Raw genomic sequence first — 16931 nt, 5'->3', positions numbered from 1 at the left:
TTGCTAAATACTGTCCTCAGCCAGTTCTGGCAGAAGCAATCAGTTAGATTATAGTTTGCAAAAAACCCACATGTACAAGCTGAACTTAAAAAGAAGAATCTAACTTCCTCTTCTATGGTACTTATTTATTATTTTCTATGAAAAATGAAGAATAAGTAGATACACGACCTCTATGTGGAGCAGGTAGCTGCTAGACCATCCAAAATAATGAAACAAGCACAAGATACTGCAACTCAGGAGTGTGGTTTTACAGTGAGAACCTTGAACAAGTTCCTCATAGTCTTCCTGGGCCTTCTGTGAAACTTGGGCATTTCTGGGGTTATTCCAAATATATGTGAATTATGACTTTTGTGCATTGAGACTACTATGAAAAGTTACCTTCTTTGTGGCATCCTGTTACGATTAGGACTATCTAGGACCTTTGAAGCATTATTGGTATTAAAGACCAAGCCATTTGTGGGTGTCCTCTATGGCAGATGACACATTATCATAATATTGATTTGTTCCATATTTTCAATTATCTAAGTTTTGCCTTGTATCTGAAAGTGTGGACTAAGCATTCCGTCTTGGTATTCTTGGTATTCTTTCAGTTCTTTTTCTTTCTTTAAGCCTTGAACAAGGTCACTGGGAACATAAGATGAATCGTGATAACAGCCTCTTATATTCTTGAACAGATAAGTCTGAAGCTATCAGATATTGATTAAAATTAAAGTCAGAGAAGCTGGAACTGTTGAAGCTAGCTTGTAAACTCTTATTTACATGAGTGTGAATAAGGGTTTGCAGAACTGGCGTTGTATCTTTAAAGTATAACCCAACTTGCATAATTAAACCGCTGATTCATCTTATGCATGTTATTTTCAATGTATATGACAAGCAATTGAATATTGCACCTGTTTAATAGATATCCAACATTCTTATGCAGTGCATAATGTGAGTAAATATTGCACTAGAGCCTCTATCAAAAAGACACTCAAACAATTGTTTATGTTTTGAATATTTTATTTTACTTAAGTGCAGTTTGGGTAGTGAGGGGGAAGGAGGTTTCCTAATGTATTGTAGAGTGTTGTGTTTTATCATCTCTGATAAAACCCATCAACTTGCCAAAGAGTTTGAAATATGGGGCAATACAACTGGAAAAGAACAAATTCCAGCAGGTTGAGATTGTTCCAATGAAGTGATAAAGATTTGTTTGTTTGATGAAACAGCTGTTTACCGACAATACAGAGAGTTTCTCTGAAGATCCCTTAAATCCTCTCTGGCAGAGTATTTTCTTTTGGAACGTTCATTGATTCTCAGCCTTCAGGGGTGGAGGGGTCATCTGCTCATCTAGTTCAGCTTCCCATGTACCACGAATCACCTTATCTCTTGTGCTGAAACAAGTGCCTTTTTTTCTGACTGAAGCACAATGTGAATTTTGGCTAGAGCATATCTTCTCTAGGCAGATTCATGACCCGGGAATCGTATCTCAGTTTCTTGTGTATTTCTGGTATTCTTCTCCATATTTTATAGATCTCCAGGAGGTTAGGTTTTATTCTTCCTGTTGACATTTGGGAACACTGAAATTATAAAAGATAATTTTTATTTGTTTTCCTGTTCTCTTTAGCAGAGCAACTGTTTCTAAAGACCGACAAATGGTAATAAAGGCACACTCTTTTTCTTTTGTTTAAGATAAAATGTTCATTAATTTGAAACGTCGAAGAAAAACTGCACTGGAGGCTGTAGCTGGAAGAAAATCTTATCGTTTGTCAATGAAAGTGAAGGCATTTCCCTCTCCGGAGGTTATATGGTAGGACAACAGTTACTTCCACATATGCACACTCAACCTCTTCTTAGGTGAAAAATAATATCTAGGTAAAATATTTAGAAAAGACCCCTTGAAAATAGCAACAAACTGGAGACAAGCCAGTTGTGGAGTTTTATTAGAAGTTTCAGTGTTGTCCTGGGTTTTAACGATTTGTGAGAACATTATTTCCATTTTGCACATGCAAAAAAGGAGGTCTGGAAAGTTTAAAGCTTAAATCTTCAAATATGTTACATATGTCTCCTATTGAAATCAATGGACACTCTACAGCTAAATATCTCTTCTACCCTTGACTGAAGTGTTGCATTTGACTTCACTCAGACTTAGATATGAGACCTGAACTTGCTTTTCAGACAGTAGGAGAAAGAAAAGGAGGCTTTCGTTAAAATAACTGACTAAGCTGAGTCATGTAGACAAACACTATTAGAAAACCATATACGCTGATCTGCAGGTTGTAGACCTACTTTAGTGACTGGAGCATTAACTTGGCTCACATATACTGTGCTAAGTAATCATTTCAACCATGTTTTGTATTAACCCAAACCATTTTTATATAAAACAATATTATCTATTCAAGATCTCAAGGTTTTTTTGTTTAAATCGTTTTAAATACCCGTAGCTCTTGCTCAGTTCATTGCGCTTTAACAAAGAGTCTATGACAAGACTGATTAAGAAAACAAACCATATATACATGAACAGTAAGAGTTCATGGTATTCACAGCCAGAAATTACTTTTGCTCCAAATGTTTTTACTTTTACAAAACCCTTACATTTACAGCTCCACATGGAAAAGGGAGGAGTGAAAGTGAAGCTGATGCTAGCCATTAATACAATATTTTCTGTTTCTATAATGGTTGGCTTGTTGACTACAATACAGAACCAAAACTTCTGAAATACAAAAAAAAAAGTCTCCATCCTTGGAGCTGTTGAAAACCAGACTGAAAATGGTCTGGGGCGACCTGCTGACCTTGCTTTGACCAGGGGGTTGGACTAGATGATCTCCAGAGGCTCTTTCAGCCTCAACTATTCTGTGGTTCTGTAAAATACAAATACAATGAAATGCCTAAATCCATAGTCCTTAGACCCAGTTTTTAGTGCTCCTCTAAGAACTGTAAGAATTTTCTGTAAATACTTACTAAAACCTGTAAATCATTTTAATTAAGTCCATCATCATAGTGAAATTCTGTTGCACTCTTCTACTAATGCTGTTTCAACCTTTGTACAGCAATCTACCAAAATGTGCTTTATGCTATATTTTAACCTTTGAAGAAAAATGTTGTGCTTTTTCAGGAATATGTGTGTGAGCAACAGTTAGTACTTTTTAGGCTGATTTTCTCTTATCTTTAGAAACATTCACTTGATAGCGGGGTATCTGATTCTTAAGTGCTTATCTAATCTACTTACTCTTCCTCTTCCTAAAATCACAGCTGTGCTTAGGCTACTGTAATACTTTGTCCCAGGATGTATTCTGAGGTCATAAATAAAGGGTCAGTGCTAGATGACACAACCTTCATTTGTGTGAATGAGTCCTAGACAAAATGGTTGTCTACTAGACTAAATGGCGGCACAAGCACGGAAAACTGGGATCTTCAGAAAGAGTTGCGATTTTCAGCTACTCTCAAATGTTATAGAACCCTGTCAGATCCTTATCAACTTTAATATGTAGAATGGCATTTTCCAAATTGCTTTGACAAGATAAGTATACAAATTTATAATTTATTTATAATTTGTAATTATCAGCAATCTTATTGTAAGGGAAGGATAACCCTCTGGTAAACAGGATCTCAGGTTGTAAATTCAATCTTTGCCCAAAGGTCAAGAAATGTTGTGAAACAAAATAACACAGGCAGTTAAAGCAACATTATTTCTCAAAATTTTGATTTCTGGAATTCTTTTAAACAGGTTAAAAGATGGGCTACCTGCTGCTGAAAAATGTGCCCGATACATGGTTAAAGACTATTCATTAATCATCAAGGATGTTGCTGAGGAAGATGCTGGAAACTACACTATAATTTTGAGCATACGACAGTGGAACTTGTCTAAGAATCTTACAGTCACTCTTACAGTAAATGGTAAATTTACAGCATATTCCCACGCTTCTCCTGAACATGCAAATGCTAACTTTTCATTGAGCTAGATTTTCAGTGATCTTGCACAGTTCAAGTTATAGCGGGTTTTTTACTGACTGTCATAGGTCCAAATCCAAGCCCCACATGCAGGGCGACAAACACATCTTTGAATCAGCACAGACACTGGTTTTCATTAGAAGGGTTTCCGTCTTCCACGGTCACATACTTGTTCTTGATGACTTGAACATGTTACTAACCTCTCATCTGACTTGACTTAGACCTGCTGTTTTGCTTGGTTCTCCTGGGGATTTTTCTTATCACTCACCCTGCAGGAATGTAGTATTTTCATGATGGTGCAATACATTGGAAATGAGGTTGTTTAAATTGGTTTGCAATTTTTACCCTTTACAGTGAAGCCCCAGATATACGAAAATGCTGTGTCGTCACTCCTTGATCCCAATCTGTATTTACTGAGCAGCAAACAAATGCTGACATGCACCGTGTATGGTATTCCTCAGCCTAAAATTACGTGGATGTGGTATCCCTGTAGACAAAACCATTCTAAAACAAGGTAGGACAGCTTCCTTACTTCTATTTAGCATGCCTTTCCTTAACATTACATTTAAATATTTACTTTTGTACAAGAATAAAACCTACCATGACCATTGCTTAGTTAATACTTTGTATACTTTTAATCAATGTGTTTTTTGGTAAACATGTAGGCACAATGCATTTTTTTCTGCATAATTATTTGAAAATGGAGGATAGAGTTGTTGTTTTGTATTGCTGTTTAGATTTGTTTATAGTTCACTACTATTCATGCATGCAACGTCCAGAGGTGATAATTGCTTTTTATTTTTTATGAGGGAAATCTTGCAGGCAATGTCTTGCAAAGTTCACGTTTTCTCATGGAGGAGATTTCCATGCATTCGTCCATGCATGGTGATTCTCCAGTGTGGCTCCTTTTGAAATCCAACAGAAATAATCTTAAAGACTTTTTCCATTATAAAAGTCAAATCTCTCTTATGATACATTGACTCATAGATTCAGTTCAGCAAGCCAAATGTGCCCAGTATTCTGCAGAAGATATTTAGACAGGGTAAAATATAAATGGCACCATAAAAGCTTACTTGATGCTGATGTGGCACTTAACTAATCCTCCTTTATATTTAAGCTTTCTTTGGAACTCTGTTTCTTACAAGTTTGTGTGTTGACTCATTTGTCCAAGGCTCTTACTGAATCATGAAATCTGACACAATCTTAATGATCAACACTCAACCTCTACAATGGCATTAGCATTAAGCTACTGTTGGAGGGTTAAACATGCAAGGTATTTGGATCGCTGCACCACAAAGTTATTTAAAAGCCTAACAAAAGTTTAGGAACTAACATTTCTCTGTTTCAGTCGTAATTAATCATTTTACATAGGATTTAACTTCTTCAGCATTTTCATAGAATTGGGTTTTAGTGGCAGTCCATCCAAACATTTAAGCACATACTTAACTGCAGAAACACAAGACACCTCATTCAATTAAATAGGTCAAAAATCGTATTTCAAATTTAGAGTGCTTGCAAGTGCCTTGTGATCAGTGAAAGAGTAGTCAGCACTTTCTAGAAGCACACATAATTTTTCCAATTATGCCTTGCTTTGGGATTATGCTAATGGTTGGCTTTCTGTGCCATTGTCACCAAGAGGTGGCACTAGCAATCTCTTGCTTTGCTGGAATAGGTATAACCTGAAATTCTCCATTTTGAAGACAGGTGAGGGCTGCATTTCCTCTATGTTACCTTCGAAGGACAAGCTACAAAATTCCAAGTATTAATTTATTTTTGCTTACAGGTTCAAGGTGTAAGAGAAAACACAACATCTTTTAGGTAGATAAACCTTGTGAAAGGCATGCATGAAAATTTTCAGTCTTTTAGTTTCTTTCAAGTCTTTATACATCTATGCATGCTCTGGATTGAAATCATGGTGCAGCACTGATAAAACAGTTGGTTCTTCTTTGGTAGCTGGGTTGGTGCTTGTCCATTGTCAAATATTTCCTTGTGTAAACAAGCACAGATCTGCACTATGGCACAGGAGAGCATGTTATGAGAAACAGAAATTAATATCCACAAGCAGGTGTTTAATAATGTGCTAAACTATAGACTCGATTAAATGCTAATTAGAAGTGTATTTGAGCAGGTGATCAAAGGAGAAATGTAACAATTTGAATCAGCTTTTGGCTCTGTTACAAGGTTGTTTCCAGACTTGCTTCCAAATTGCCTTCATAATTGTTCTGTGACAATTCTCTTTAACCCCCTCCCCTTCCTTCTCCTTTAAATGCTCATTGAAGAAGTAGTCTGGAGAGCACCATTTTTAATGCTTTGCCTAAGAGGAGTGGAATGATTTCCCTCTGACTAATATGATGGCAATTAACTATCGCAGAAAGACAGAAATACCTGAATAATTACATTTTGTCTCCAGCTCCGGGAAGGGAGCAGAGTGGAATACCTCAGCAGCTGGCAGGCCTTTGCTCAGGCTGATGTCTGTGCAAGTTCAGGTGTTCTCCATGAAGAACTGGAGAACCCTTTAATTCCACCTATTTCGCTATGCTTACCCCATCGTATGAGGGGACGTTTGCCTAAGCAACAGATTCAAAGTGTGTATACCTTGTACAGTGCATAAAAAAATCTATCTTAGTCTGCCATTACAGCATTTCTTTGGATTTAGCTGTCCAATGTTAAGTTTCCAAGGCCAAAATGTTGCTCTGTTTGTAGTTGAGGATTGCCTGCTTCTGTGCACAGATGTACCTTCTACCTTAAGTTGATAAACCCTTACAGGTAACCATTATCCAGTGTATGGCAATAGGGATTCTCATAAAGTTTCTGAATCCCAAGCTACAGGACAAAGCATACACTTTGAGTAAAAAGATGCTGTTGCTCCAAAGACCTTGCAGTGCACAGATCTGTTTGCTCCAAGATTTATACATGTGCTTAACTTCACATCACTAGAGTACTATCACTGCAAGATGGGGAATGATGCATAGTGCATAAATTAGATGGTTCTATTTTTGAAGCACTGTTGCCTATGGCTCCTTAATAGAAACCATTAGGTTATCTGGCTGCTTACTTCAATTTCTGTTGCAGTTAGTATTTCTGTTTCAAAAATCTAAAAATACTTTGGTGGATTCCGTTGCTTTTAAATAAAATGCAGATGTATTTTAATGCTTTGTGGTTAGTACAATAAATTTGCATAACTCTCATCTCTATATCATTCAGGCCAGTAACAGGAGGTCAGCCAAATTAAACAGTTTTCATAGTTTCCTGGTAGCAAATTAAAAAAAAAAAAAAAGCTGTAAAATTGCTCCACAAACTTGACTTTTTGGAATGTGGAGAGACCAACATCATTAATATTCCCTGTTCTTCATTTTCTGTTGAAATTACTTTGCTTAAAACAAATCTATTGCCATCAAATAACCTTTTGTTAGCTAGCTAGATAACTAGATGGATAGATAGAAATAATCTCTTCTGATGTTCACCCCAGCAATGAAGCTTAGAAAAGTCAAGAAAAATTGTCTGGGGCAAAAAGTAATGTTTTGGATTTTTTTTTGAAGCTTATGAAAAGCTAGTAAATTCAGAGATAACAGGTAAAAGACAGTTGAATATGCAGTGGGAGTTAAAATAAAATGAAATTTAAAAAAATTAAATATTAGTGTCTCTTAAATGATCAAGAAACTTCTTTTTCTGTGCTATCTTAGTCCAACTTAATCTGTTGCTCTGTAGCAGTCACATACATTCCCAGGCTGGGCAGTCCCCAGTTGCTCAGTGGATATAGCAGAAGACAGGCTGAGGGACACTTGCCCTGCAGTAGCCATCAGCCTCTTTGGCCCCTTCCCTACCACCCTGGAGTTGTTCTTTCTGGCCACATTTTCCCTCAGTCTGGGTTGTCAGCAGAGGGGCAGCCAGCGGCAGGGCTTGTCTTTGGAGCCAGCGGGGCTGGGCTCCACCTAAAACTCACCAGCTCTGAGGCTGAAGAATGAGCATCTGCATGCTGAGAATGTGCTTGATGTTAATGGTTCTTGACATGAATCTCTTCAGCAGATTTGTGTTTATCTTAAACTGGTCTGGCAGAGATTGCCAAGAAAGGCACGTGGGATATTGATATTGTTCAGTGAAAGCACTGGTTTCCTCAACGGTTGTGCAGTGTCATTTGGGGAAAGTTTCTCTCTCTGGACAGTTCAAGAGGTGTCTTCATCATGCTCTGCCCAAGATTTGGCTGATTGGCCATTCAGAAACTGCAAACAGGTATAACACTGAATTTTTGCCTTGGGTGTTCTAACTCTCCCACCACCTTGCCACCTTCGTCTCTCCTTTAGCTATCAGTTTTGTTTAGCCTCAAACCTAATGTCAGATTATTATTTTCTGCAGAGATAGAGAAAACCTGAAAATACCATAATGAAAGTACATGACCATACTCTCACCAGCTTTGGTGAAAGAGGAGGCAGGCCATGTGTGCACAGCAGTCTAATTGCATTTCTGCATTGTTTCTGTCAGTGTATTAATAAAGGATTGAAAGGCAGAATCATTAGGATGTGCTTGGATAGATTATCAGGGGAAACCAGATTTGGAACATCAGTGAGGTATGTAAAATGAACAAGTAAAGAACAAATGTTAATTATACTTAATTAGAAATGTACTGAACCACCCAAATTTAATTGTGGATGTCTGCAAACATTGATGCCCATTAGTTTGTCCACAGTGACTGTTTTTGTTCCCCATGCCACCTTCTATTTTCGGGAAAGGGAAGTCTGAGTCCTTAGAGCTGGTAAAAGTAGGTCAGATGCCATTAATAAACAGGTAGTTCAAAAATGCCTTTGTTTAATTTGACATGTGGACAGATCCTCAGCTCTAAATTCACACTGGCTGAGGATCTGGCTGGTGGCATTTGTGCCTTCCACTCTTTACTACAAGAAAATCTTCTTACAGTGATCTAGCAATGTAAAGGCACTTAAAATGGGTACATCAAAGAATATGCTAGCTATTCCCTTATTTTCCTACAGTTGGGGAAATAGATCAGCATAAATAAAAAAAACCTGACCCTGGGTTTTTCACATATTTTTAAAAAAATGCAAAGGAACAGACAGATGTACATTGCGGCAGCATGGACTGGCAGAGAATTTGAAGCCAAAAGAAAGACAGAAGTGAAATAGCTTGACCAATTTGCTGAAGCATCTCATTTTGTATTTCCTCTGTACAAAAGTCAATGCTTGCTTGTGAACACCTTCTATCCTCTGCAAACAGCTTGTAGGACCGTATCCTTGTTCTCAGTCAGTAGTTTGGAATATTTTACATTTTTAAAATACCTTATTTACAAAATAGCATGTGAATCAGACCTGGCATATACATATGGATAAGCTTGATAAATACATGCTGTACATTGCATCTGTCCTCAAGGTAACACACTGATGAATTTATTCTGCAAGCCGTAAATGAGTCTTAGCTGAACTAGAAGCTTAAGCTTTCAAATTTTGATATTGCTAGTTTTCAAATCACTTTAACTCAAAGTTTTTCAGGTTTAATAGGAAATGTTTTAAACCAAAATGCATTATGTTGCCCAAGTAATCTTTTTGATTGGTCATTGATCAAACCTAAAATATAGGAAGTACAGTTACATCCAGGTGGTCAGGGGTTCTTTGGTTAGTATCACACTTCTAACCCTCACTCTCCTACATTTTTTTGCATTTGCTGTCCTTTTTTTTTTTTTTTTTCTCCTGGTCCCTTCACAGGGTGGTCTCTTGACGTTACTAGGGACAGTCTGACACCTAGTCTTAAGGAAGAACAAGTAAGGGTCATGCACATGTTTGGACATTATTTTTCAGTCTTTTACTCACTGTTGCCCAGCCCATAGAATCTAAAGCGTGTGACAAGCTGTACATGGGGATTGCACGTTGTGAGTGAGGCCCCGCACGCTGGCGATGCCCGAGCCTGTGGGACGTCCCAGCCTGTAGCCAGAAACTTGCTTCTGTACTAGCAGGGGCTCTTGGCCAAAGGAAGGCACCAGGTCACACTCTGTGTGTGCTTAGGAGTGATTACAAATGGAGTACTATTACTGGATTGAGTACACCTTTTACAAAAATATACAAACTTTAGTTAGCATCCTTTTTCCTTTTACGTGTATGCCTTTCAAAAAGCATTTGCAGAAGGCTTTGAACAGACACGGCGTATGGGGTAAGATCACGCTCAGAAAAAAAATATTCAGTTAAAAAATAGAACACAGAGGTTAAGAGGGAGCAGTCAGTTCTTGCAGGGTAGGAAGGCAACCAGTGAAGTTTTTCGGGAGGTGGTGCTGGGGTCTGTACTTGTCAACATGTTCAGAAATAACCTGGAAAAGGTGGTAAGGAGGTGACAGAGTTTGCTGATGATATGAAGTTATTCAGATTTGTAAGGATGAGAGCCGATTGAGAAGAAATGCAGAACTATCTGAATCTGGGTATCTGAGTGATAAAGTGGCAGATGAAATTCACTGAAGATAAATGTACATGATGTATACAGGAAATAACAAGCTGAATTTCACACGTAAAATGTAAGGGCAAAAAGGCTGTACATGTGAAAAAGCTGTTGGCTGATCATTGCTACCACAAAGAGAGATCTGAGCATTGTGATAAAAGGGTCTGTGAAATTGATCACAATCATGATCAGCTCAAAAAGCAAATCAAATGTTAGAAATTACCAGGAAGGAAATAAAGAACAAAATAGAGAATGCCACAATAACTCCACATAAATCCATAAATGACCGACATCTTTTATTCTATGAGCATTTTTGACCCTTTCATCTCAAAGGATGCAGCCGAACTGGGAGACACACCAGGAGGGGCAACAAAAAGAATCAAAGGAATTTCAGGGAATGAGAGGAATGTGTCAGGGACAAGTGAGGAGGGAGGTCAAGGCTCTGCAAACCAAAAAAGAGGTGACTTGGGGGCTACATGATAGAGATCTGCAGAGCTGTAAAGGACACATGTCTGAAGATGAGTTTTATGTCTTTTCCAGCTTAGAAAGCAGGGGCCATTCGATGAAGCCAGGAGGAGTGAAATTCCAAACAGAAAAAGGAAATGACTCTTCATGCAGTGGGTAGCAGATCGGTGAAACTCCTTGCCAGGGCATTTGTAAAATTTGCATAAAGTCTTGGAAGAGAAATCCACTGAAGTATAGAAACGACCTCTGTTGTGGGAAGCTCTTGAGCTGATAATAATTGGTGACTGGGGGAGTATTAGGAGGAAGTATCTGAAGTTAGTCCTGCTCTTACTCATCCCCAACCATCTGCTTATGGTAATTGTTGAGACAGGATATGGGGTAGATGGATCTTTGGTCTTATGTCCACATCTGTCAGTATTTTCTCTTCCTGTTTCCCCTCTAATCAACTCCCCTCTCTCCTTAAAAATGTTTCCCTCCATTCTTTCTCATCCTTTCCTTGTTTTCTGCCTGCACTTCCAGTCCCTCACTCCAGTCAGCCTGCAGTTGCTCTCAGACCCCTACTTGCAGTGAAGCTAAAAACAAACCATCTTGAAAAACACCACCTCAATGCAGCAAGAGCTCTTTCATCTCCTCTGCTGATCACTAGAAAATGAAAAGGGTGTTAGTCATGCTTCCAGCTTGTCAACAAGACAGGGAGTATTAATGACTGTGTTAATAGATTAGTAAAGAATTACTCCGTTCTAGAGACAAAAGGATCCAGACAGGACAGCAGAGAAAATTTCAGCATTATGAGAAGGAAGATGTTGGGAGTACCTGGATCTTGAAGTTTATAGATGTGAGGTTATGCCTAGAAGTGAGCTGTTCGGAGTGACTTGTGCATGGAAAATAACTCATGCTGGACGTGTCCGACCAACATGTCTAACTTTATACAGAGGAAACTTATTTGCAAGTAGAAGAAACAGAGTAAGTGTGGACATCATAGGTAGAAGTTTCATGGTCTTTCTCTTTAGGTTTCTGACTGCTCAATCCAATCAGAGAACACCTCTTTCTTTCAGCACAACATAGACTATTGAAATCAGATGCCTTTTCCTAGCAAGAAGTTCTAGGTGCTTGAGTGATAAGTCTAGTTCCAACCAACATTCATTTCCTCTGTGGAGGGCATGGTTGATGCTCTCAGAGAACTAAAGTGAAGGCTGAGTCACAGTGACCACATGGAAGATGAGAGTGAGTATAGTCCAGCAAAGGTGGAAGGGAAAGGAGGCAGACAAGGAGAAATGAAGGAAGGATTGACTGAATCGTGATGGTGTTGTGTGTCCATGAGGAATGCTAAGCAGTGTGAAGTGGGAAATAGAGGGTCAAGAAGCAAAATATAGTTATATGATAACCAACTCAAGGTAAGAAAATTTCAGGTCAACTCAGGATGTGCAAAAAATTGAAGAATTACTTTCAAATGCTGTTAGGTTCCCTGATGGCCAGGGGTCTCAAATACTGGCATACTTGGAAGTAAAATGTGTTTTTTGGTGACCCTTAGCTTCAGTCATGTGAATGTTTTGTTGTGAATAGCTGGTGCTGCAGGGTGTTCAAGTGTGCAAATGTAGAAGTGATTTTTTTCCTGTGGAAATGTGAGCATGGGTTGATGAAGGGTTGAAAAGTGGGTTAGGTTAGACTCCTGTTGATCCTACTGCTCCTTTTGAGATAATTCAGATCAATCAGCTTTATGTGGTAGCATAATGGGGCAGTTCAGGACAAGCCATAATGTTTGGAAAGGATGACTGTGAAAGGGAAACACTATCCATTCATTTGGTTGAATGTAGACAGTAGTGGGAAAGACAGTGTGCTGCTTTCAAACAATTTCTTTTTCCATAGAGCCATGGTGATATGCAGCAACACCATGACTGCCATATCCTCTACTGTTTTCAAAGATGCTCACCGGGAGGATGAGACATTGAGAATGTTGGGGATCTCCTCTACAGAATGTGCTTTCCCTCTAAGTATCCCCCTCAATGGGGACACTGATTATCCTATAAAAAATAAAACAACTCAATCCCCAATCTGTAAACTGAGCAGTCCACCAGGGCCCCAACCCAGCCTAATGCAAAGGCCAATGAGAAATCCTCCAGCAATCCTGCAACTCATCAGTGAATAACTTTTCAGCACAGCTAATAGTGTCCTTGGTCACAAGATACTCCCACTCTGGAGGCAGAGGTTGAGGAGTGGTGATGGAGAATTGCTGCTCTCTGAGAGTTGTGAGCATGTTTGAAGTGAGATGGGTTGGTGATATCCCATCTGTTCTTGGTAGCGAAATGTTGACACTGCAGTGAACAGCAATAGGGACCAGTGACAGTGAGAGCAGAGAGGTGAAGGGTTGAAGAATGAGATATGCAGAGGAGGAACCTGCACCACTCTCATCTGGATTGCTTGTTTGGCATTCCTTGCTAAGCTCCTAAATAAATATAAATAAACAAACTGCAATTTATGATGTAGACTGTATCCAGCTCCTCCTGTTTGCAGAGGATTTCCTCCTAGCTCCACTAACTCACCTACTCTGTGTGAGTGTGTGTATCAGGGAGGATGCCTGGCATGAACTCCCATCTGGCCGCAGCTTTGCCACTGAATGCAGTGGGACCAGCATTTTGACCTATAACCAATGATTTTTTACCTAAAAAGGGAACACTTGGACCATAGCTCCTTAATGGATGAGTATGTTATAGTGGTACAGCCAAAGCTCGTGGAGCACGCTGGCAGGGAGCCAGCCCAAGTTCTCCCCCTCCACCCCCACTAAGTACGTTTCACAACCTGAACATGCTCCCTGCTACTATTCTCCCTCATGATTTCCTGCTTCAAAGTGACTCAGTATTGCCCAGGACACGTGGCTACACCAGCCCTGCACTAGCAATTGCACGGTGCTGCACGCCAAAGGACAGAGCAGGCAAGGTCCATGTCATTCAGATTTCTTCAATAACTTCCAAGTGGAAAACAGTTCCTACATATTCTTTACAATTTCAGGAATTTCCAGAGTTCCTGTCTTAAAGTTAGTGTTGTCACCACTGCCTCTTGAAAGACATGAGTCAGCCCAAGTTGAATTTGTAATAGCATTGTCCTGATGCTTCAAGGGATTGACCGCTGCCCTAAAAAAAAAGATAGATGCCGAGAAAAATATTGTGTTTGCCATTAATCACTCTCAAAAATGGTCACTATCCATGACATGATGGCTTCCTCTTTCTCCTAGTACTGGTGCAATTGTCAAATACTACCTCAGTAAACAAGAGTGTGTTTGAGACTGCCAGTGGCTTTTTCAAGAGGAATTCTTAGAGAACTGAATCACTGAATCACAGAATCACAGAATGGTTGGGGTTGGAAGAGACCTCTGGAGATCATCTAATCCAACCCACCTGCTAAAGCAGGTTCACCTAGAGCAAATCGAGCAGGATCGCATCCAGACAGGTTTTTAATACCTCCAGGGAAGGAGATTCCACAACCTCTCTGAGCAGTCTGTTCCAGTGCTCTGTCACCCTCAAAGTAAAGAAGTTTCTCCTCATGTTTAGATGGAACCTCCTATGCTTTTGTCTGTTCCCGTTGCCTCTCATCCTATTGTTGGGTACCACAGAAAAGAGTCTGGTCCCATCCTCTTGACACCCACCCGTGAGATATTTATAAGCATAAATAAGATCTCCTCTCAGCTTTCTCTTCTCCAGGCTGAACAGATCCAGCTCTCTCAGACTCTCCTCATAAGAAAGATGCTCCAGACCCGTGATCATTTCTGTAGCCTGCCACTGGACTCCCTCCAGTAGTTCCTTGTCCTTCTTAGACTGGGGAGCCCAAAACTGGATGCAATACTCCAGATGCAGCCTCACCAGGGCAGAGTAGAGTGGGAGGAGAACCTCCCTCAACCTGCTGGCCACACTCTTCGTGATGCATCCCAGGATACCATTGGCCACAAGGACACATTGCTGACTTATGGTCATCTTGTTGTCAACCAGAACTCCCAGGTCCCTCTCTGAAATGCTGCTTTCCAGCAGATCCGCCCCTGACTTGTACTGGTGCCTGGGGTTATTTCTCTCCAGGTGCAGGACCTTGCACTTGCCCTTGTTGAACTTCATCGGGATCCTTTCTGCCCAGTCCTTCAGTCTGTCCAGGTCTCGCTGGATGGCAGCACAGCCTTCTGGTGTATCGGCCCTTCCTCCCAGCTTGGTATCATCAGCAAACTTGTTGAGGGTGCACTCAGTCCCTTCATCCCAGTCACTGATGAACAGGTTGAACAAGACTGGACCTAATACTGACCTCTATGGAACCCCACCAATTACAGGCCTCCACCCAGACTCTGCACCATCGATCATAACCCTCTGAGCTCAGCAATCCAGCCAGTTCTCGATCCATCTCACCATGCCTTAATCCAGCCCACACTTCCTGAGCTTACTTAGGAGGATGTTATGAGAGACAGTGTCAAAAGCCTTGCTGAAGTCTAGGTAGACAACAACCACTGCTCTCCCCTCATCTACTCAGCCAGTCATACTATCATAGAAGGCTATCAGATTGGTCAAACATTATTTCCTCTTGGTGAACCCATGCTTACTACTCCTGATAATCTTATTTTCCTCCACATGCTGGGAGATGACGTCCAGAATGAGTTGTTCCATCACCTTTCCAGGGATGGAGGTGAGGTTGACAGGCCTGCGGTCTCCTGGGTCATTTTTCCTGCCCTTTTTGAAGACTGGAGTGACGCTGGCTTTCTTCCAGTCCTCAGTTACCTTTCCTTTTCTCCACAACCTTTCAAAGATGATGGAGAGCAGCTTAGCAATAACACCTGTCAGCTCTCTCAGCACTTGTGGGTGCATCCCATCAGGGCCCATGGATTTATGGATGTCCAAGTTTGCTTAAACAATCTCTAACCTGATCCTCCTCAACCAAGGGAAGTCTTCCTTTCTCCAGACTTTCTCTCCTACCTCTAGGGTCTGGCATTCCTGAGGGCTGGTCTTAGTGGAATGGGATGTTACAGGAAGGAAAGATTGCAATAGCCTCTGGCATCATGCAGGAGGGCTTGGGAGGGAGGAGCTGAGATGATGAGAAGACAGAAGATGAGTATTTTTCCAACTGTTTTGGGGGTGGAGGCTCTTCTGCCGGTATTTGTCACAGTACTACTTGAACTGCAAATTAAAGAACTGTCTCCAGAATGGGGAAGAAGATGTGTCTGGACACAAGCTGGGTCTAGGGCTTTCATTTAGGACTGTCTTTCCTACAGAGTGCCAAGTCTGTCCTGTATATAAGTAGAAAAATCCTTTACCTTAGCTCCTACTCTTTGCTGTAGATCACCAGGATGACAACAAAACCACTTGTCTTCTGAGATCAGTAGTTTCATAGGCAAGACTTTATCTTGGAGCTGGTTTGCAGTTTGATTTCAGTGAAATATATCAAGATGACATGAAGTACACTCTTACCCTGGAAAATTTTCCCTGTCGATAGTTATAAATATACCACACTGTTGTGCTTGGCATGCTGTATGCTAATAGAGGTGAGGGCTCTAAAACTCATTAGGAAAGGGAGCAGGCTGTGGAGCAGAGTGAGGACAGTGTGAAGCTAAGGTTGATAACCATGGCCTTGTCCAGAATAGGCCATGGGAGTTTTCTTATCTCACTTTGGCAGGAGGTGCTGTTAGCTTCCTGTGCGAAATCAGGAGCATATGCTGCTTTCCTCTTGTTGTTTCGCTTCCTCCGCTACACAAGACGGTTCCCAGCACTGTGATTATCTTTGCATCTTCAAACATGGCACACTCTGCTTCCTCAAGGGCTTGATGTATTCTTGAGAAGCAGGCTGGCTCCCCTCCCCCAGGCCACTTCTCTAGGTCCCCCACTGGCCGGTGCCAGCTCCGCACATCACAGATCTTTTACAAAGATGAACCTACTTCTGGTTGCATAAATCTCCCCCTAGCCTTGCCAAAGAAGTGTAAATTCCCAAAGCTAAGGGCAGCAAGCAGACCTGCTGGCAGAGCTCACTCTGCGCTGCAGGCAGAGGGGCTGCCAGGGCGTGCTGCAGGCTTCCCCCAGCACCAGCAGAGCTGTCTCACCCCTCCTTTCCCCCATGCTGGGCTTCTCAAAACCTGCAGGAAACGT

At 40.7% G+C, this 16931-nt stretch overlaps 1 protein-coding gene across 4 annotated transcripts in view; it reads left to right on the top strand.

The window, feature by feature from the left end:
* Positions 1-16931, top strand: part of FLT1 (fms related receptor tyrosine kinase 1) — a 119372-nt gene that overhangs the window by 37021 nt on the left and 65420 nt on the right. For all 4 annotated transcript variants that reach the window (XM_065830275.2, XM_071804556.1, XM_071804549.1 and 1 more), the window contains exons 8-10: positions 1669-1786; positions 3704-3873; positions 4282-4441. In XM_065830275.2, the coding sequence (XP_065686347.2) occupies positions 1669-1786; positions 3704-3873; positions 4282-4441 (448 nt within the window). The remainder of the gene's footprint in view (positions 1-1668; positions 1787-3703; positions 3874-4281; positions 4442-16931) is intronic.

Source organism: Patagioenas fasciata, chromosome 1, assembly GCF_037038585.1.
Source record: "Patagioenas fasciata isolate bPatFas1 chromosome 1, bPatFas1.hap1, whole genome shotgun sequence".
NCBI classification, from domain to species: Eukaryota; Metazoa; Chordata; class Aves; order Columbiformes; family Columbidae; genus Patagioenas; species Patagioenas fasciata.
This window is presented reverse-complemented; position numbering and strand designations above follow the sequence as displayed.